Source organism: Pseudorca crassidens, chromosome 17, assembly GCF_039906515.1.
Source record: "Pseudorca crassidens isolate mPseCra1 chromosome 17, mPseCra1.hap1, whole genome shotgun sequence".
NCBI classification, from domain to species: Eukaryota; Metazoa; Chordata; class Mammalia; order Artiodactyla; family Delphinidae; genus Pseudorca; species Pseudorca crassidens.
Window position 1 is genome coordinate 20,966,448 of NC_090312.1, and position 23,014 is coordinate 20,989,461.

The following is a 23,014-nucleotide window of genomic DNA, read 5'->3' on the forward strand; positions in this document are numbered from 1 at the left end:
ATTCATGCAACAAAGTCTTGCAGAGGTTCTGAACAGGGAGAGAGATGCTTTATGGGAATATATAAAGCCTTGTTGAAGTGGCCTGTGGCTGGCCTGGTGAGAAAGGGAGAATAGAGGCAGGAGGATGAGGAAGGAAGTAGGGACCACATAAACAAAGGAAAGGCAGGATAGGACAAATTCCATCAGTTACTGTGACTGGAATGCAGGGTGGATAGGTCTGCAAGGATGTGCTGAAGTGTGATGGCAAAGGGCGAGGAATATTAGGCCAAGTGTTCTTCTCGAATGGGTGCCGTTAAACAGAACCCCCTTCTCGCCTCAGAACACTCAAGAGGTGGCATTGCTCTGGAGGAGAACAGGGAAGAAGGATATAGGGCGCTTCTTGTTAGAAAAATGTGCCTGGGATTTGTCTTCTGTCTTGCAAACGATGTTAAATGAATGCTCCATTAGCACCAACAGACTCCAGGTCTCATCTGTGATGCTAACGATACTTCCTTGGGAGGAGGTAGCACATCATAACTGAGCCAGAGTACCAGCTTTCGTCCTGGCTCCATCAGTTCTCAGCAGTGTGACCCAATCGCTGTGTGCCTTAGTTTTCTGGGTTGCAAAGTAGAGTTGATAATCATATCAACCTCAAAGGTGTTGTTATAAGGTTTAAAGGAAATGATGCACAGAAACCCCATGGGAACAGTACTTCTTGGCACGTAAGGGTTCCACAAATGTTAACTATTATTATCCCTTCTCTTCTGTGTACCTTAGTTTCCTCATGCAAATGGAGATAATAATACCTGTCCCAGCCCATTTCTCTTGGATCCTGATAGAACAAAGTACAATTGAATGCGTGAAAACAATTTGGAAGTTAAGCTCTAGCATAGCGGCAAGGTGGAGCTAGGGCTGTTAATTACTGTATACTTGGCTAAAACGTAATCCCAAGATCCTGGACAGGAAAGTGGGGCTCACACGTGTCTCCAGGCTACTGGCTACAGGTGTGGGTACGTGAATGTCTTCTCTAGATGCAGTATGTCAAGATGAGGACTTTAGCATGTGACTGGTCCAAGATGACATAAAGATGGAAAGAGGGAAATTCACTAAGCAAGAAATAAATAAGATTTAAGCCCTAGAGCCTTGTGAGCCGTATAATTTCAAACATCATAGTCTTGGACATCTGGGCTCTATTACCTGAAATCCCATTAAACCTTCAGTTTCATAATTCTGTGTAGAACTTGGTAAATTGCGAGATTCTGCTGATGGCCACTAGCCAGTTCAAGCAATTAATCACAAGGGTCCCCAAGCAGGTTTGCAACTCACGCCAAGTGGATTCTTTAAGGGCAAACTGTATACACAAAAGAAATAGCCCAATCCATACAGTTTCATAGCGACATGCTTTGTAGCTCTGCCAGCACGAGAACTTATCTGTTATCATTAAGATATCCAAGCCTCGTAACTTTTTCCTCAATGGAAATTAGGACTCGCCAGCCCAGGGAAGATCCTCAAACCTCGTTAACTCTAATGGAGGTTGTAACATGCTGCGAGCTGACAAATCCAGTTCAGACAAAATGAAATCCTACCCTTTCCCCACCCTCAGCATTTTCTCATTTGAGGGAACTCAACTTGAACTGAGCTCTCCTTCCTTTTCAACTTTTCTAGAATGCCTGGGACTGTTTGCATTTGTTCCTGTGTTCCAGGCCAAAGGGCCAAAACACAGCAAAGAAATAACCCTGGAGCCTGTCTTCAGAATTCTGCTAGACATACCCCAGGGTGAAAGGGCCCATAACAGAAGAACTATTTCTCCTAAGACGTCTTGCTTGTTTTTGCCAACTTAGAAGAGTTTATGTAAACGAGATAATCTTCTGCACTTTAAAACATTTATAAAGCCTTTCCTAATTAACTATTTTGTTTAGAGAGAGATTCTGGGAACATGATGGAGAACAGAGGGGAAGCCTTGAACCCTCCCTACAGAGAGCTGAAAGGGAGGAGGGTGGGAATCAGAATAAATTTACAGTATGGGTTTGAGGATTGTGGCTTTGCCTTGCTTTTCAGGTTTCTTCTTTCTGAAACTCTTTTAACTAACTCTTTCAGTCTCAGTTTCCAATGCTACAAAGCAGCTGTCTAGTATGGTAGCCACTACATAGATGCGACCATTTAAATTTAAATGAATTAAAATTAAATAAAATTTAAAATTAATTTTCTGGAGACACTAGCCACGTGTCAAGTGCTCAAAATAGCCACATGTGGCTCATGGCCGCCATATTGGACAAAGCAGATCTAGAACACTTCCATCATTGCAGAAAGCTCATTGGACGGCGCTGCTCTAGGGGAAGGAACTCTACAGCCTTGCTCCTCAAAGTGGGGTGCACAGGCCAGCAGCACTGTTATCACCTGAGAGCTTGTGAGGCCTGCGTGATTTACATTTTAACAAGATACCCAAGTGACTCCTAGGCACATAAAAATTTGAGAAGCACTATTCTAAAATACCCTTCCCCTCTTAAGACTCTGTGTGGTGAAATCCATCATTATCCCCAGCATTATTTGTTCATATTTATGTAGCTTGTGTAGCTTTACTTCAGAAGGAGGCACGTTAGACCCTTGAGACTCCGCATGCAAAAGGAGAAAGCTAAGTATATCTTGTATATGCCTTAAAAAGTGGGCTTTTCTCTTTTTCTTGGAAAAGCTGCAGGATCTGGAGAATTTTTTTGAACATACTTTTTCTAAAGAAGTGAATCTTAGAGAACATTTTTCTAGTGGAGAAGCTATTGGATTGGTCAACAGAGAGGCCCTTGAGATGAAAGTAAGATTAAATAGAAAGACAAAGTGGGGTATAGGTGAGCTTTAAAATAAAAAAGGAAAAGGAACTTGATTTATTCATTCAGTCGACAAACACGAAAGGTGCCGTGCTTTGTAGTTGAGTCAGGTGGGGTACAGAGGCGGTGAGAGGAATTAGGAAACCATTCCTCAGAATACGATCTGCCAGCCGGTCTGACACTGTGGACATGGAGGGGAATTTCAGCGGCAACTTGAATTAAACTTCAAGGTTTTCATGCCCTCTCATGAGATTCATTGTCATTTGTGCCAGTGGACAGAGTTTTCTTCTGGAAGGCTCTGTGAGCCTTTAGAGTGGCTATTAGAATTTAATAACTTGAGAAGCTTGCCTCTGTCAAGTGCAGAGAATGGAATCACTGGGGTTACCTCTGACTAATAGGCTATACAAACGCATCCCTGCTGAGAGCATCTGGCCTGCGATACTTTCTCCCAGAAATGCATCATCTCATATTCATGTGGTGCAAGGTGGCAGCCACTATTGTCAGCAGGCTTCTAGTTCAAGTTGACCCTAAAGCTGGGTGAGGTTTTGCCATTTTCCTGGGGGAAATCATGCTCTGAGACTGAGGTCAATAGGTGTCTTGAATTATCACAGAGAATTTATAGAGTTCAGATGATTGCATACACCGAAATTCCTAAATCCATTCTCATTCGAGAACAGTACTATGGCCCCCAAAGAAATTCTGCCCTTACTTTAAGATAAACTGCTAACCTCATGCATGTAGGTTTGTCATACATTCATTCATTCATTCAACAAAGATTTCAAGAACCCCTTTGCTATTCTAGGCATTTTACCACACAAGTACAGAAAGAGAAGAATAAGCCATACTCTTTGCCTGAAGAAGCTTGGGGTTAGGAGCAGTGATGCTTAAAGAGTGGTCCTCAGACTAGCGACATGGGTGTCCCCTGCAAGCTTGTTAGAAATGCAAATTTACATGGTACAGATGAACCGGTTTGCAAGGCAGACACACATGTAGAGAACAAACGTACAGACACCAAAGGGGGAAAGCGGTGGAGCGGGGGGGAATGAATTGGGAGATTGGGATTGACATATATACACTAATGTGTATAAAATAGATAACTAATAAGAACCCACTGTATAAAAAAGTAAAATAAAATTCAAAAAATAAAGTAAAATGTTTAATTTAATGTTAATTTCACCTCAATAAAAAACATTATAAAGCATTCTGAAAGAAAAAAAAAAGAAATGCAAATTTACAAACCCACTCCAGACCTACTGAATCGGATTCTTTCCATTGGAAAGAATGGAGCTCCAAATCTGGGCTTTACCATGCTCTCCAGGGAATTTCCAAGCACAGGAAAGTTGGAGGAGTGTTCCTCTATACTCAGACACATCATCAGGTGATTCTAATAAAGTATGATAAGTACAATGAGACAGACATGAAACTCTCCAAGCCTTGCAGCCCCCAAGGCAATGGGGAGCATCTTAGTAAATGCTCAATGGAATAAATATTGCTTACCTCTTTGATTAATTGATGCATGAATCAGCCTATAGAAACTAAACAGTACTGGGATGATGGCCCCAGGGCTTTGAATGGGTTGGATGGCTTGCTCGGGTCTTGCCACTCCTGTCAGCCTCACTCTAAAACCCAATATTTGCACCACTGCACTATATCATATCCAGAACGCTTGGTATTTTATTTCATGAAGTGAACAAGACGATAAAGCAAATTTCCCCTGCAGTCTGCACACTTTTCTCTGTCTGAAGGACAGATAACTACTATTTAAGTCCTGGGGAGAAGATGTAGGTGTGCCCACGTATTTGTGCCAAGCTGGCTTCGTGAGAATCACCAAGCCACTTGTTAAACACAGAGATTTCTAGACCTCCCCCTGGACACTCTGAATCAGTGGAAATGGAGAGAGGCTGGGCACAATAAGAATTTTAAACTCCTTGAGATGAGTCTGATGCAGTCAGTTTTGAGAACCTCAGACCGAAATGGCCAGGTTCTTAAAACTCTGGAATCCAGAGACTCAACCCACAGGAACCAGAGTCGATTTCCCAGAGGTTTTTGAGCCTCATAGTGTAGACTGTAGACTAGCAGTTTTATTTGTAGTAGAGCAGGAAGGGGACGAATACAGTGTCCGTGGCGTTTTTTTTCCCCTAGGGCTGAGGAAAGGAGAGGGACAGCTTGCACACAAGTGCATTCTTTCTCTGTCTCTCAGTGTGGTGTGTGTGTGTGTGTGTGTGTGTGTGTGTGTGTGTCCAGTTTCACTCATCTCACGGATCCACAAATCCCCTAGAGAGAGGCAGCCACCCGAGCCGATCAGGACAGCAAAGCCAGCTCCAGAAAGACTCCACTTAGAGTGTCAGAAGCCCATTACATTCTAATTGAAACAATAAAATACAGGGCCAAGAGGGTGGGAGATGGAGGCCAAAGCCTTCCTACCCAACCTGGTTATAAATGATTGCCTGAAAATCTTCCCGTGGGGCCTTGGGACCTCCTGTGTCTTCTTAGCACTTGTGGAATCAACAGGCCCTTGACATGTCATAACCAGATTGAGGGTCACAGCCTGGCCTGAAGGCTGCAGCCTGTCTAAGGTCCTTTATCTCCCCGAGCCTGACTTTCTTCACCTGTAGAGTGAGGCCGCGGGATCTACGTCCTTGGGTTGCTGCAAAATGGACAGGCTCTGAGCATGATGCTCAGCTCACAGGACTTGGTTAGTAATAGAGCTTATTGTTATGGCCATTGTGGTCTATAGACTGAGTTAGTTGGTTATGCAGAGAAACAGAACCAATAGGAGATATTGGTCTCCAATAGGAGATGTATCTACAGGTCTGTCTATCTAAGGAGAGATGATAGATAGATAGATAGATAGATAGATAGATAGATAGATAGATAGATAGAAAGAAAGATAGAAAGAAAGATAGATAGATAATTATAAGGAATGGCTCACACAGTTTTGGAGGCTGAGAAGGCCAAAGATCTGTAGTCATCAATCTGGAGACCCAGGAGAGCTAATAGTATAAATTCCAGTTGAAGTCCAAATCCGAGTCCAAAGGCAGGAGAAGACTGATGTCCCAACTCAGAGACAGGCATAGAGAGTGAATTCTCCCTTACTCAGCCTTTATTCTACTCAGGCCTTCAACTGACTAGATGGGCCCCACCCACATTAGGGAGGACAGTCTGCTTTACTCAGTCTACTGATCCAAACGTTCATCTCATCCAGAAACACCCTCCCCGACACACCCAGAATAATGTTCAGTCAACTGTCTGGCCGCTCCATGGCCCAGTCACATTGACACATAAAATCAGCCATCACAGGGTCATTGTGGTTTCCAGTTTACTAGGCGTTATGAGACGTTACAGACTAGTTTGTATGCGTCATCTGTTTTATTGCCCTTAACCCAAGTCCTCTGCCACCCTGATACCCATCTTGCCTGAGATTCTGACTTCCATCTTCATGCAGTCAGAGGTAGCGTTGATTTCTTAGTCACATTCAAAGCATCACCCACCCCCACCCCCTGCCCCCGCCAAACTGTCAAGAGGGCCAGTAGTGGCAGAAATGAAACCAGTGCAACTGAGAACACTGTGACTTCTCCCACCAAAGGGCTGGTTAGCAGAGTTGAGTTTTATCGCCACATAAATCCTCCTTTGTCCTTCTTTTGTCTCCTAACTTCTTCCATACATACTGATTAATTAATCGAGCATACCTGTTTAAATCATCCCATCTTGATTCGTATAATGGTATGCCTGTGAGGGTTCTAAAAGTTAGAAATGATTTAGTATTAGAGGTTTTGATTACATTGAATATAAAATCAAATAAAATGAGCAAATGATGAAGAGAAGAGGGGAGTGAGGTTTGAAATTAGCCTTATTTCCTGTATACACAAGAGGCACACTTAAGTTCGTCTTTATCTTGGCCTATTTTGGGAGTGATATATTTGGCTCACAACCAGGAATGGAAGATAAGCAAGGACCTCTACCCTCTAAACCAACCTCAGCACTATTGACATTTGAGCTGGTGAATTCTTTGAAGTGCGGGTCCGTCCTATGCATTCCAGGATGTTTAGCAGGGTCCCCGGCCTCTACCCACTAGATGCCAGTAGTAGTACCCCCGAGCTGTGACAACCAGAAATGTCTCCTGACATTGCCAGACGGGGGCAAAATTGCACCCAGTTGAGAACCACTGCTCTAGACATAGAACAGCTTTTAGACTGTTAGATAGAAATGTACTAGCTTTCTCTAGGTCAAACTTCTTACTTAGGGCACTTTGTATATAGGTTCACGTCTGATGAGCATTCTTTTATACAAACACAGCTACTTGCTTTGTCTGCCACATTCCTGTTGGAGTTTAGGAACTTACTTTCCTAACACGTTTCGTATTGAGTCAGGAAAGCACTGTGGTGAGAACAGATCTGTGTTCCAGTCTCAGCTCTGGGCATTCCAGCAGGATGGCTGTGACAATTTAATGAACTTAGCCTCATGTTTTCCAGGTGTGTTATGAGGATAATGCAATTGAGGCCTCAAAGATGGCAGTCAGGACTGTGAGTGAGTGCCTGTAGAACCTTAGTTGGCCATCGTAGCTGCTCAGTAAATGTTAGTTCTGCTTCTCATTGACTGTTACGTGGAGGTGGCTGTGGGTCTCACTCCTTTGGAATGTGCATCTCACCCCTGCTATGAATTGTCACAGTGCATTCAGGCCTACCCTGAAGTCCTCAACCACAAGTCACGTGAAAGACACTTTCAGACAGAAGATATGGCCCTTCTGTTGGAATGGAAGACACTAAACAACCCTCCTAAGAGATGAGGTCTTCTTTCTTCTCTTCACCCCTGAGGGGCGGGGCTGCCTTCACACACTATCTTTTCTTCTTTCCCAAACACACCCTTGCGACTGGAGTGAGGGGAGGTGGCACTGGACACGCTCAGTCCCAGGTCTGTTCTTGAATCCTCTACCAAGCTGGCCTTTGCCTCCCGGGCCAGCTTCTTCCTGCCTTTGAAGTGTCTGGTGTGAACTCTTCTTATCACGGAACTGCCTGTTGGCGTCTGCACTAACCTGGGTGAGAGTGGAAGCCAGCGTGCCTTGGCTGTGGCCTTGGCAGGCGAGAGGAGTGTTATCCATCGCTGGAGGGGGCAAAGGCTTGGCCTCGGGGCTGTGTTGTTTCTGCTTCCTGGCCCCCAGCTGTGGCATTAGTACATTGACCTCTTTGTATCTCTAGTTTCTCTAGGGAATTTGGGGGCGTCTGGGCAGTAATAAAAATAAGAAGCCATCACTTAGCGGATATTGACTACCTGCCAAACACCATGCAAAGTATTTTTTCTCTGAGCCTATTTCGTCATTACAGCAACCAAGTGAGGTGGGGATTATTATCGCCATTTTAAAGGTGGAGATGTTGAGGTCTGAAGAAATTCATGTTTTCAACAACATGTAGCTGGTAAGTGGTGAGCCTGGGATATCAACCAGATCCACCTGATTCGAGAACCCACAATCTTTAATCACTGGACCCTAATGTTGCCCTACTCATCCCGGACCCTGATGCTGTTAGACTAAAGAGGTGATTGGTTCCCAGAATGCCTAAACTAGTCATGTTGAAAAAAGATTTGAGAAAGAGCTTTTTTTTTTTTTTTACTGTTAGCTGAAAATCCATACACGGCCAGTTCCAGGATGCACATGTCCCTTGAGTAGTCCTTAGATGCAGAGAAAGAAACAGGAGCAGTCCTCTCTCTATATGCAGACCTGACTACAGGATTAAATCTCAACTAAAATTGGGTCTTAAATTAAGCCCTGAAAAAGAGAAAAATCTCTCCGTCTTCAGCATCACTGCTTTCTTCATTATTTCACAACTATTTACTAAACACTTTCTGTATACATGGCACTGCACTTTGCATTAGGAAGACATACAACAATAAGACATGGTACCACCCTCAAAAAATTTAGGAGGAGAGATGGATACATTAAAATAAAGTGTTCATGGTGGGTTTGGTGGTAAACATTTATGATGCCTTGCTGGCATCCAAGGGTAAGCTGTCAGCTGTTTTGAGAGAGAGAGAAGGCTTCATAAAGAATGTGATGCTTGAAGTAATCTTGAAAAACAGAGGAGTAGGTGTTCACTAGTGTTCCAGGATGTACAAAGAAGGCATCCTAGGCAGGAGGAAAGGTTGAGCAAAGACTGCAAATAACCTAGTACATATGAGGAGGTTGAGGGAGTCTGGGATGGTGAAGCCCAGAGGATGGAACCCAAAAATTGTGCTATCTCAAAGATCACACTTTTCCCTCTTTAAAGGGCCAGAGCCATCTACCATTTACAACAAACCCGTGGCCAACATAATACCTAACAGTGAACACCTGAAAGACTTCCTGCTAGATTCAGCAGCAAGACAAGAATGCCCACTCTTGCCACTTCTATTTAACATAATGTTGGAAGTCATAGGCACAGCAGTCAGACAAGAAAGAAAGAAAGAAGGAAAGAAGGAAAGGAAGAAGGGAGGAAGGAAAGAAGGAAAGAAAGAAAAGGTATCCAGATTGTAAGGGAAGAGGTTAAACTCTCACTATTTGCAGATGACTTGATACTCTAAACAGAGAACCCTAAAGTCTCTACACAAAAACTATTAGAACTAATGATTTCAGCAAGGTATTGGGTTACTAGATTAATATACAAAAATGCTGCATTTCTCTACACTAATAATGAAATACCAGAGAAAGTAAAAACTAATCCCATTTAAAATCACATCAAAAAGAATAAAATACCTAGGAATAAACTTAACCAAGGAGGCAAAAGACCTATATGGTGAAAACTATAAAATATTGATGAAGGAAATCGTAGATGATACAAAGAAGTGGAAAGATATCCATGCTCTTGGATTAGAAGAATTAATATTGTTAAAACGGCCATACTACCCAAAGCAATCTACAAATTTAATGCAAATTCTATCAAAACACCCCATTTTTCACAGAACTAGAACAAATAATCCTAAAATTTATATGGAACCACAAAAGACCTAGCATTGCTAAAGCAATCCTGACAAAAAAGAGCAAAGCTGGAAGTATAACCCTTTCAGGCTTCAGTATACAGGCTTGCTGTATACTACAGAGCTATAGTAATCAAAGCCTCATGGCATTGACACAAAAACATAGATCAACAGAACAGAATAGAGAGCCCAGAAATAAACCCATGCTCATACAGTCAATTAATCTTCAACCGAGGAGGCAAGAATATACAATGGAGAAAAGAGAGTCTCTTTAACAAGTGGTGTTGGGAAAGCTGGACAGCTACGTGTAAAAAAATGAAATTAGAACATTCCCTCACACCATATACAAAAATAAACTCAAACTGAGTTAAAGACCTAAATGTAAGACGTGACACCATAAAACTCCTAGAAGAGAACATAGGTGAAAGATTCTTTGACATAAATCGTAGCAATATTTTCTTAGATCAGTCTCCCAAGGCAAAAGAAATAAAAGCAGAAATAAACAAATGGGAGCTTGTCAAACTTAAAAGCTTTTGCACAGCAAAGGAAACCATCAACAAAACCAAAAGACAATCTACGGAATGGCAGAAAATATTTGCAAATGATGCAACCAACAGGGGTTAATATCCAAAATATACAAACAGCTCATACAACTCAATATCAAAAAAAAAAACCCAATCAAAAAATGGATAGAAGGACTAAATAAACATTTCTCTAAAGAATTCATACAGATGGCCAACAGGCACATGAAAAGATGCTCAACATTGCTAATTATTGGAGAAATGCAAAACTGCAATGAAGTATCACCTCACATTTGTCAGAATGGCTATCATCAAAATATCTATAAATACTAAATACTGGAGAGGGTGTGGAGAAAAGGGAACCCTCTTACACTGTGGGTGGAAATGTAAATTGGTGCAGCCACTATGGAAAAGAACATGGAGGTTCCTTTAAAAGAGGTCTACCATATGATCCAGCAATCCCACTCCTGGGTATATATATATCCAGAAAAAAAGAAAACTCTAATTCAAAAAGATACATACACCCCAATGTTCATAGCAGCACTATTTATAATAGCCAAGACTTGGAAGCAACCCAAGTACCCGTCAACAGACAGTTGGTTTAAGAAGATGTGGTATATATGTACAATGTAATATTACTCAGCCATAAAAAAGAATGAAATATTGCCATTTGCAGCAACATGGATGGACCCAGAGAATATAATGTTTAGTGAAATAAGACAAAGACAAATACTATATGATATCACTTATATGTGAAATCTAAGAAATAATACAAATGAGTTTATATACAAAACAAACAGATTCACAGACGTAGGAAACAAATTTATGGTTACTGGAGGGGAGAGAAGTGGGGGGGAAGGGACAAGTCAGGAGTATGGAATTAACAGACACAAACTACTGTACATAAAATAAGTAAGCAATGAGGACTTACTATATAGAGCCAGGGTATTATACTCAATATTTTGTAGTAACCTATAATGGAATATAATCTGCAAAAAAAAAAAAAAAAAAAAAAACGGAATCACTATGCTGTACACCTGAAATTAACACAGTTTTGTAAATCAACTAGACCTCGATTCTAAAAACAGAACAAAACTATAAAGAGCCACAGCCATCTCATACCAACCGCCATTTTACATTTGAACTCATGTAGCTTTTACATACCTGAAGGTCTGATTCTTGTTACACATAACAAAAACCTCTAGGCAAGCGATAACGGCAGAGCCATCACTGTACACGTGACAGAAAGACAATGGTCCAAGCCTTATACTAGGCACATCCCTGCACATACAACCTAGTAAACAGGGGCCTCTTGCTCCCACATAAAGCCCAGCTCAACCTGGTGACGCATTCAAAGGAAACATAAGTAACTGCAAAAGCATCAAAGAGCAATGAATACTGATTCTGTGGAAAGATGGGTCAAGGTAGTATTATGCCATCCGCACTCTTCTCTTTGGCCATCCCTCTTCCTAAGGGCCCACACATGTGGCAGCCATCACCCCAAATCTCCTATGTCACTCTACAAACCCCCAGGTTGTCTCTCTGTGGCCTCTACTCCTGCGTGTATTCAAGTCTTGTAGGAGTATCTCTGTTCTTTCTAATATCTCCATCTTTCTAATAGAAATTAATTTAGCAACCAGTTTTTTTCCCTGCCCACTAGGGCCCTTTGTTGTGCTAATTGGGCTTGTGGATAACCACGGAATCCTAGTTAGAAGATAGGAGAATGAGAAATACTCTGAATACTTGATATATTTATTCCTGTCACTCCTATATGTCACTAGAATGGGACAGACCTAGGTCTGAGTACAGATTTGACCTTCACTAGCAGTGTGACCTTGGGCAAATAATACTCCTGGGCCTCAATTTCCTCATCCACAAAATGGGGATATTCTACCTATTCCCAAGAACCGTACTGGGGAGCCACAGGTGAAAGACCTTTAAGGTCTAATAGGCTCAGCTCATGTCCATGGCTATAAATCTTATTGTATGCTAAAGTTAGACACATCTGCTTTCCATCAGCCTTAGAGGCTCATGTGGAAGACATGGTTATTTGGAGAAATAGCAGCTGTGATAAACCTAGTTATCAACTCCTGACTCAGGATCCAAAGTAGAGTAATTAATTTGTGTTTACTCTTTATTATCATTATTCACTTTTCAATTTTACTTTTTAAATTTAGGTTATTCTTAATAATTCTTTTCACACATTTTCCAGAGCTGATTTTAGCAAAGTCTGGGTAATAGTATATGGTATCAGATTCCTAGAAATCTGTTATTCCAGCTGTACTTCACTTTTACAGGTCGGCTTGGATAAAAGATTTTTACTTGTGTCAGTTTCTAAGCCCCTTTAATAATACTGGACTGTTATTTCTTAACAAAATTATAAATATTTATTTTCTTAGTAGTATTAGTGAATGAAAATAACTGTGGATGCTTTAGTTAGTCAATGCTTATGGGTCAAAGCTGCACCCTGTGACCCTAACTTTTGTTGTTCTTGTGTAAAACATTATGACAACAATAATAAAAATCCTAAAGCCTTCACCTTTCCCTTACATTTCTTTTCTATACATATGTGTAAGTTTTGTATTGTAGTATATCATAACTGTTCACCATGTTGCTACATAATCATCATAATTATTACTTTAATGGCCATGTAATCATCCATCTGGTTAATGCACCATAATTTACGTAACCTAAGTTTTCAACACTAGGAAACTGGTTGTCTTCTAATTTTTCCACTATTATAAATAACCTCTGGGTTGCATATTTGTGCATATAGCTTCTTTCATTTTTTTAGAATATTTCTTTAGGATGCACTCCAAGAATGGGAACACTGAGTCAATGAATGTTTAAATAAATAGACATTATTTTTCCAGTTTACAATGCTGTCAGCAATATATTAGTATTCTACTTTCATTACAGCCTCATCAGTAGTGTATATTATTGTGTATTGAATGCACTTAAATAGCACCTTACTTTTGTTTTTGTATTGTCTCAAAAATAGTAAGTTTAATGAAACATTTGCTTATAAATTGTGCATTCTCTCGTGTTTTAAAAAGCCAGTTTTAAAACCTAGGTTTGTTTTTTTTTTAACATCTTTATTGGGGTATAATTGCTTTACAATGGTGTGTTAGTTTCTGCTTTATAACAAAGTGAATCAGTTATACATATACATGTATCCCCATATGTCTTCCCTCTTAAGTTTTTTTTTTTTTTTAACATCAAGAACTCTTGCTGGGCTTCCCTGGTGGCGCAGTGGTTGAGAGTCTGCCTGACGATGCAGGGGGCACGGGTTCGTGCCCTGATCTGGGAGGATCCCACATGCCGCGGAGCGGCTGGGCCCGTGAGCCATGGCCGCTGAGCCTGCGCGTCCGGAGCCTGTGCTCTGCAATGGGAGAGGCCACAACAGTGAGAGGCCCGTGTACTGCAAAAAAAAAAAAAAAAAAAAAAAAAAGAACTCTTGCTTACTCTCCATTGCCCAATAGTTCTGTGTATTAAATAAAGCTCATCTTGATAATCTTTCTGAGCAAAATATCCAATTGTGCTCTTTTATTAACTAATTAATGAGGACCTGTGTATAAGGATCTGTAGGGAATACTGAGATAAAATAAAAGGAAATTAGAAAATAAAGTTGGAAAAATTAGACAAATATATCTGTACTAGTATTCCCAAGGTCAGAAGCAGGGTTGCCATTCAAGTAGTTCAATCTGCTCAGATTTTAATGACTTTACCTAGTCACTAACCTGCTCAGCCAACCTGACTTTTCAACTAGCAAACTCAGGACCTCCACCCATACTGCTTCCAATATGTTTTTCTAGGCTTTATCCTGGGAAAGCTTCTTAATGAAGAATGAAACCCCCCACTATACCCTCACCCCAAAATGATTCCACACCATTCCCAGTCTGATCTTGTTCCAGATCAAGTAAATGCACAAAACCCCATAATGTATGACATGGTTTCCCAAACCACAGCCCCGTCATAGGGCTGAATGCCAGTTCCAGGGATCCAGTTTTCCCCATCCTTTCGTGCAACTTCTCCTATCCCTGAGATGGATATCTTCCACGCTCTGCAAAAAAAAAAAAAAAAAAAAAAAAAAAGGAAGGACGTTCCAAGGATACAAGCCACCATAAGTTCATCTTGAAGTTGAGTCACCGTTACCTCCAATAGCGCCTTCTCTTTGACCTAAGGATGTTAAGGTTTGTTTGAATCGGATTATTGCTACATACCAGTATGTGGAAATATGCAGAAATAGCTCATCATGTTTTCTTCTTTTTCCTCTTGCAGCCTCAACTGAGGGTTCTCCATAAACGCGGTTAGCCTTCCAAGCTGCTGTCCTGCCAGTCGATATGAACATGGCCTGTTCCTCACAGAAAGACTAACTCATGGCACTGCCAGAAGATATCCTTGGAGCATTGACAGATTAACCAGATTAACGGAAAAACCACCCATTCAGTCAAGATCATGGGCTTTGGAACATCTTAGTTTGCTGTGGATTTTTAAATGAGGTGCATAATATACAGGGCCAGCTTGTTCCAAGTGGTCATTGGCAGACCATTAGCTGGAAAACTGCTTCCAGTTTTCATCACTGTGCATAACTCAAGCTCCCTTTGGGGAGCTGTCTGTGCCCTTCACTAGAAGTCCCGTTTTAGCATGGCAACTACTGGATTATTTTATTATGTGTGCAGACAGCATGATGCGTTAGAAAAAAAATTACAGCAGTTCTGCAATCTCAGTGGAAGTGTTCACAATATTATGCCCGGGTAGGAATGTAAACATGTCTCGGTTGTGTTAGTTATGACATCTAAAGGTATTCTGTCCAACTCTTAAGCACTTTACATGAGAACCCCCTATACCGAAACGAATCAGCACGTTCAGTACATGTGAGAAAACAAGTCTTTTCTTCTTTCTTATAAATCTTGTCCTATTTCTGGCTCAGACTGTCCAAGACGAGGCTCCACTCCTAGCATATACTCCGTCGTTCGTGGTAGATTGGTAAATATGGCCACAGTACTGTTAGACTTAACCTCTTGACACTTTACTGAACAACTGGATTTCTTACAGCAGCAAAGGGAAGTAAAGGTGGGCCTGGGGAATGGTGGTCATTTAGCTCTAGTTTCCTCTTACCTGGGCACAACTTAGCACGAGCACATACACTCAAACACAGGAGGCTTCTACTTGGCCAATGTATGTAATCTCTCATTCTATAGAACAGTTCTTTCCAAAAAACCAGAATGGGGGTGTGGCCATATTTTAATCTTAGCATAGGTGCATTGATGGTAAAGACAGCAGAATGCAGTTTCCCAGGGTGTGGTCTGCCTTTATCACTTTGGAAAGCTCTCTAGGTCAAGTTCTGATCACAATTCTTTGAAGAGAAAAAAACAGCAAGTGACCCCCTGCACGTCTAGAGAAGCAAGAGGTTCCAACCCCGCACTAGGTTTCTTCCTCAGAAGAGAACCTACTAGTCCTTTTTAATCCTTTCTGGGATTATACCCATAACTAATTTTTTTGTACTATGTTTTACAGCAAAGCACAGTCCTGGGAAACCAGTCAACCCAGTTATTGCTTGTCTTTAGGAATTAGAGAAATGTCCATATTGATTGACCCTACATCACGCTTTAGCATTATTTTTTGCCTGGAAATGTAAAGTTGACTGAATCAGAAACTCAGCCAAGTATGTTCTGTGTGCCCACAGTCCCAGCCTGAGACCAGCAGACATCGGAGACTTTTCTTTAAATACATGTAACAACCCTGGGGGCCTGCCAGCCCAAGCAAGCTTGGCATTTTAGAGGGTCACCAGACACACACTCATTGTCTGTTCTCCCCACATCTTGCCTCCCCTGAGGGTATCAGGAAATGCACAGCCCATTAGAAAACTACCCCACCTGAGATTTAACTTGACAGGGAAGGAAAGAGCGATCCCAATGTGATTCAGGTGCGTCACCCAGCAGGATGACTCACCACAAGCCTGCGGGCTGTAGTGCCAAAGAAGGGGGCTTCCAAGAGGGAACTCAGAGAAGCTCCAGTCGCCACCAAATCTGGCTGTCTGATGGGTCGGCATAGGCACCATCAGGCCCCCAGCAGACCGTAATTCTTTACAAATCCAGAATTAGGAAGTCAAACCCTGGCTGCCAACACCCCTGGACACCTCAGTCTCCACTGCCCATCTCCTGAGGTTCAATTCCAATTCCAGAGCTCCCTCCAATCTTTCATTTCTTCCCTTCTTTACTCAGCAAGTGTTTATTGAGCATCTGCTATGTGCCAAGCATTGAGCTGGGGCAACAACAGTGTACAAGGTAGACTCTCCCTGCCCTTATAATATCTCCTCCTCCCAAACACTTTCCCCACCCCACCTTTTCCACAGTGAAAACTGAATTCAGACAGCATTCATCCCCTGCCAGAGCAACGTGGAGAAATGGACATGCACAGTTCCCTTGCCTGAGGAAGTGGACAGCAGAGAAAGAGGTAGTGGACAGCGTCAGGCCATGTATTTGCGCCCATCATGTACAGCCAACCCTCCCAGCCCCCAGATTTAGCTGGTAGGAGCTACCCAAAGCAACTTACAGTTGCTTGATATCCACCCTGGTCACCTATATTCCCATCCTTTATGTATAAACAGCAATTCATCATCATGCTGGATTCTCTGAAGCCCCAATTCTATAACTAGTCCCAGGGACACAAAATCAGGCCTGATGAATTCGAAAGAACTACTGCCAGGTGCTGAGATATTATCTGGGAATGAGTTCGTTTAGCCAGGGACATTCTGAGAACAACTGTTAACACCCTTGGAAAACTGGACATGCTTTGTGGTGCAGACAGATGTTCATGAAATGGTGGTGGTTCATCCTTACTGACTTTGGCTTTTGCAAAATATGTTACAAACCATTAAATAAGTAGAGTTTCCTAGCTTTTTTTTTTTTTTTTGAGTCAAAAGTGTGCTGGACAATTATTTAAAGATGATGGGTAAAGATGGAGATAGGAAAGGGCAAAGATGGAGACAATGAAAGAGCCCCATTGAAGATGGCTTCTCTAAAAATGCCTTAATTCCTGGCACGTACCACATATTTGCATATGAACTACTGTTTTCCAAACTGTCGACCTCTGTTCGAAATCATCTGGGGGCATAGTTTTGGAAACGTGGTGGCATAAAATCTGAGCAGTCATGAGCTAAACCAGCAAAATGGAGAAACAGTTTCCTTCACAGCCTTGGGATTCTTTGTTCTGTGTTGACCCACAATGACCCATGGTTATTTCCTGCTGTGCTGAACCTTCTTGCCAAGATGTGTGTAGGACATTTTACTCCCAGAACCTCAGAGATGGCTGTGGTGAGTTTTGTTTAGTAAGAAGCAGGAGATGGGGAGGTAAGGGATAAATGCTTTGATGTCTAAGGGCTGTAAACTATTGATGCATTTATTTTTCCTTTTACTTGAACCTGTGCTGAATCTTTTTGTTAAAAGGCTGGGCCCCTCACTTGCACAGGAAAGGCAGTCTTGGGAAGGAACAGAAACGAATAATTATTAGACTCTCTTGGTTGCCAAGGGGATAAGTTTGTTCCAGCTCCAGAAGTGAATTTAAATACTCAGAGCATCGGTGGTTCTGCTAGGGTAAAAATCAAATCACTTGAGTAGTTTTAAGACATACCTAGGGGGACGGAGACCCTATCAGCTTTCTTGTGGGTAATGGTGTCTTCAATTCCCTACTCAGGCTCTGTGAGGTGTGTAACCGCAGCATCCATTCCACCTCCCGATTACGGGGAAATAACCCGGGTCCCCTCCAGGGTCACTTCTCAGTTGCCCAGAGGCTAATAGTCCTTCATTCTGAGGTAATTCTGCCTCATTTTTAAACTTCAAGGGGAAAAGGAATTATCAACCTGACGTGAGAATATAAACGGAGGATTAAAACCTCTAATGGATGTACCCCCTGTTACTTGCAAATTCTTCCTTTGTCTGCAAATGTCACACAATTGATTTTGGATAGGAACAATAAAAGTCTCACGGAAGAAAAGTTTTCAAGACCCCCTTAGCACTTTCGTTTTCCCAAAACCTCCTCTTCCAGTTCATTAGCAGCTTCATTCTTTGTGATATTTTCCTCTACGTTCTTTAGAGTAATTTTGTTACTTGACAACTAGACCTAAAGCTGCCGTAGTCTCTTTTTAAAAACCTAACCTTTGAAAATGACATCAGTTCCTTTCTGCCTTAAAGGCTGTTTTTATTGACCTCTCCCACAACCCCTTCCACTTTACTTTCTTGCGTTGTTTCGTATTCTTTTTTCTTTTAACCTCGTTCTTCTTTTCACATAGTTCCTGGTGTAGATTTCAAGTATTCTATAAAGAACTCAAACAGCAAAACATAGTCATCACCTTTTTTCCCCAGGACTGACTGAGAATTCCTTCTTAAGTTTGATCTTGGTGAAAGCTTGGTGCCCAGACAACACTGGGACAGGGATTCTCATCTCCAGGGGGTGGCCGGTCAGTGCCACTAATCAAAACAAGGAGCATGAGATCAGGAGGGAGGACAGCCCAGGAGATGCAGCCGCTCAGGGCACAGCTGGGGACTCGGTTTCAAAGACAAGTGGGTCCTGCCCCTTGATCTCCTTAGATGTACATCTAATCCTGTAGCCAGAGAACTATCTTATGAATTCTGCTTTATCAGTGTGGATGATTCCTGGCTCCACAGCACAGCTTCAAGGTCAGGGAGCTGTGTTTCCATTATTTTGCTCTGGTGACGTAACTCTAGTAAGGAGACAGGGAGCCTTCTTTTGAAGGCGAACCACCTGTGGGAAGCTTGAGGAGAAATTAGCCAAGTGCCCAGGGAGGTTACACCAGCCCTCAAAAAGAACAAAGTAGAGCCTTCCCTGGAGATTCTCATTTGGGAGGATGGCTAGGAGGATGGTATCCTGGTTTTCTTCTGCCTATCATCTTGGCCCTGCAGGGAAGATTCTGGGAAAGTGGGGCAAGCACTACGATCTAACATTCTTAGAGTGAAAATCGGCCCGTGACAAATATAGAGGAGAAGTGCCTTTGAGTATGGGGCTAGTTTTAGGCCTCCTGGTCGGCAGCACTGACTGAGAAATTACTTCCGCAGCACAGCAGAAAAGGGGTATAGAAGGCCTTGTAAATCTGAAGCTTCCATTCCACGTAGGGCTGTCTTCAAACCTTGCCGAGCTCCCAGTATTCTTACTTCAGAGCCTCCTTCCGCAATTATATCAGGCACTCGAAGGCACCAACAACATACACCTCATAAAATTTCAAGGGAACCGTACGACTTGCATTGAGTTGCAGGTGACTGCCTGACATTGTTACAGATACTTAAACATTAATTCTGATTATACAATATCCTTTTCATATTTGGGAGCCGGTGGTTCAGGGGTTTCATTGCTTGTTTTGTTGTTGTTGTTTTCCAAACCTCAGACATTTACAGAGCCTTAGAAAGGCTCTTAAACCCAGGCCTTTTTGCCTGAAGTGCAGTGATAGAAGCAGCCGTCTGACATAAACAAGGAGACTTAAATTAAGCCAACATAGGAGATACTAACACCTGAAATCTTTAAGGCACCGAAGACCCTGCTGGTTGTCTTCTGCATCGTTTATAGCCTTTTAAATTTCAATCATCTGGATCAAAGGAAATAAACAGGCTGCTTTCATGTGGCCCTGGCATATCAGCACACACGCAGCTACTACACGTGGAACTCTAAGCTGGGCTGCTGTGCCAGAGCACGCAGACCTGTTCTGTGTGGTCATATCTATTCACCACCACCGACCCCCATTTCCTCTGAAAATGTACTCAAATGCTTTACTCCAAGAAAATCCTAAAATGAGACCCTTAATATTTAGATCATTACTTCTCTCAGGGTGGGGGAACTGATTTTGTGACATAACCTTGAAGAAAAATCACTGGCCATTAAACGCCTTGGTGGTTGCCCCTGTTCCATTCCACAAGCTGACGCTGGTCTTCTCCCATCTCCCCAGAGGTCAGCCTGACCTCCCTCTCAAACAGCACAAACATCGTAAAGACACCTTTTGAAGCTCTGAATAGACTCCCTATTCAAGCATAATTCCAATAATGTGATTTGAATTGAGTACCACCTTGGTCCTTGATGATATGCTTCCCTAGATCAATTCTAATTCTTTATATGTATTTTCAGTATGTTTTTGTTAACACAGTCAACTACATTTATGTGTTTGCATTGAGAGCTACCCGCTAACTCTGTTGCAGCTTTTGACAATGCCTATACCTAGTTCCCGTTTGATGCATTTGAGAGGAGACCAGAAATGTTTCCCTGCATACCAGCTGCAGAGGTTTTGAAGTACATAACCATGTTCACTTTCACATCAAAAGGCCCCTGTTTATAGGTGGAAAATTTAAAGAGAAATGGGGGGGCAGGGGGAGTAATTCATATTTGAACACTGGAACCTTTGTCTTTTTCATTATAATTCCACTCTCACCTCACATTACCCTTCTCTTTCTAGAAGCAGTAGCCTCTTCAGTGAGTGCTGACCCCCACTTGGGGTAGTCAGGATTCCACTTGCTTAAATTCACTCAAAGGAAACTGGAAGCCTCTCTGGGGCTGTGAATGATTCCTCCAACACTACATTTCCTTCACCAGTAGAAAAATGCTATCCTTACAAGGCCATGTTTGAGGAGACCTCTGTTTAGCTAGTGAACATTCACATTACAGAGAGCTGAATAATGCCAGGTTCTTGACTTTGCCCTGTAAGTCTCAGTTGTGATTGGCACCGAAGCAACTAGTCTGCTGAAAAGCCAAACCAGCACAAATGTTTTGAAACGAATTCCACTAAAACTCTCATGTCACTACGTCATACTTGCTGTAGGTCCAGTTAATCTGACTATTTAATATCATTAGTCACCAAATTAAATAGTTGTACCCAAATTTCAGAAAATATCAGTATCGTAACACAATTACGTATTAGCAGTCAGAAATACCTGAGAAAAGAAAATATTGATCTGTTGTGGTTTCTGTACTGAGTTATTCTTAGGGCTCTGTGGAGACTGGCACTGCTCTGATAAAGGGGAAGATGTTTTGAATTCAAGAATACTTGAACTCAAGAGAAATTGCCCATCTCTGTGGGCCTCTGCTCATCTGTTTGGGATGCTACCTGTTCCGTCTTAGCAGACAGGGTTGTTTGGAGGCCAAAACGAGCTAAGCGGAGAAGCTGTCCTGTACCACCAGTATCTGCGTATTCATCATAGTGAGCAGGGATATGGGCTTTTATCAGTGAGTCCTTCCCCTTAGTTTACGCCTTTCCCTATAGCTATTATTACTGAAAGTCCATTCTGGGATTTTAAAAAGTAAAATGATAAAGTATCAATCAACCTTTTGTGGGGGGTACAAAATTACTTTATTTGAAGGAATGATGCTAAGGAAGGAACTTAAGTAGTTGTTTTTGTACAACTTATAGAAAAGGTGAAGGTAACTCAAACACTTTGTATGTACACACAATACCTGGGGGCTGGTCTGAAGAGCCCATGGCTAGGGTGTCCATTTATCTCCACCTTCCAAAGGTTTAGAGCACTGTGACCAAGCTAAGAGAGAGAGGTTTGGGCTGGGCTTAGTGCAGGTGAAGATTGCCAATCCCCGGGTTGAAGAAGACCAATGAAGTTGACAAATTGAGGGTCACGGGAAGCAGAGAGCCACATTGAACTTCCTTTATGAGCTTCTGTACATTGGTCTTTGTGCTAGAAAGAAAGAGGAAGAAAAATCACACAATGTGAATTGAATATAAAACCAGTGCTCTTGATTGCATTTGAGGGGAAAAAATCTGACCAAGAAAAAGAATGGTTCACTGTTTTACAAACGCTAACAAACATGGCTATAAAAGCACATTTCATAACACAAAAGCCTATGTAGAGGGTAGACATTTTTATAGCTTCCTTAAGTGAGTAGTTAAACCAGCAGTCTGAAATCTCTTAATCCCCTAATAGTGGTTAATTAAATAAGTATTTTCCTTATATATTGCCCACAACTGTGGGGTTTTTCTCTATGCACCCTAGAAGAATTCCCAAGACTAGACTTAAGGAGGACACAAGCTGGTTATGTAGTAAAATAAGGTGCCTTTTCTGTTGGATGTTCATTTTAGTTCCCTGTGTCCCCAGGGCATACAATGTTTAGAAACTTTTTTCTCTAAACATAAGAATTATTGCACACCACAATTTTGAACTACCAATTTCCATATCTTAAGCAGCTATCAACTTGCCAATTCCCTTTAGGTCTCCTTTACATTTTCTTTTAATGTTTCCTTGCGTTTTGGGTTGTGCTCAAAAAGACTTTTGGGGGAGGGGCATGTTTCTTTTTAAATTGATAGAAATGAAACTGTACAGATTTTTGCTCCCTTGTATCTGTGAGCATGATCTCTATCAGTCTTGAAAATCTGCTTTATCATTTTGTATATTTGACTATTTTGTATTCAGCATTACTTGATTCCTTACGTGCATGGCAATGTATTAAAATGCGGGATTTCTATTACCGTGTAAAAGTGTTTTGATTCTGATTTTCAACATATATCCTTGGGAAAAAATCACATTAAACTTTTCTATTTTCTTCAGCTCATCAGCTTGTCAGAAGAAAAAAGAAAGTTAGCAGCATTTCACTTTCCCTGTGTTAGCTAATGATGCAATTCATGGTGGAAAATTGTCCTCAATTATGCTGTGTTTCCTGGAGAAATAATATATGTGGAATGAATTGGTGGCCTCTCTCCAGCTCCCAGCACACAGAATTCCCCCAACACCAAATCCCACCAGC

At 41.8% G+C, this 23,014-nt stretch overlaps 1 protein-coding gene across 5 annotated transcripts in view; it reads left to right on the top strand.

Moving 5' to 3' along the window:
• Window positions 1-23,014, top strand: part of SAMD12 (sterile alpha motif domain containing 12) — a 456,644-nt gene that overhangs the window by 388,517 nt on the left and 45,113 nt on the right. The window contains exon 5 of one of the 5 annotated variants that reach the window (XM_067711428.1): window positions 14,546-22,735. The exons of the other annotated variants lie outside the window; for them this stretch is intronic. Within the exon in view, the coding sequence (XP_067567529.1) occupies window positions 14,546-14,568 (23 nt within the window). The 3' untranslated portion in view covers window positions 14,569-22,735. Of the gene's footprint in view, window positions 1-14,545; window positions 22,736-23,014 lie in introns of those variants that run through there. 5 annotated transcript variants of the gene reach the window in all.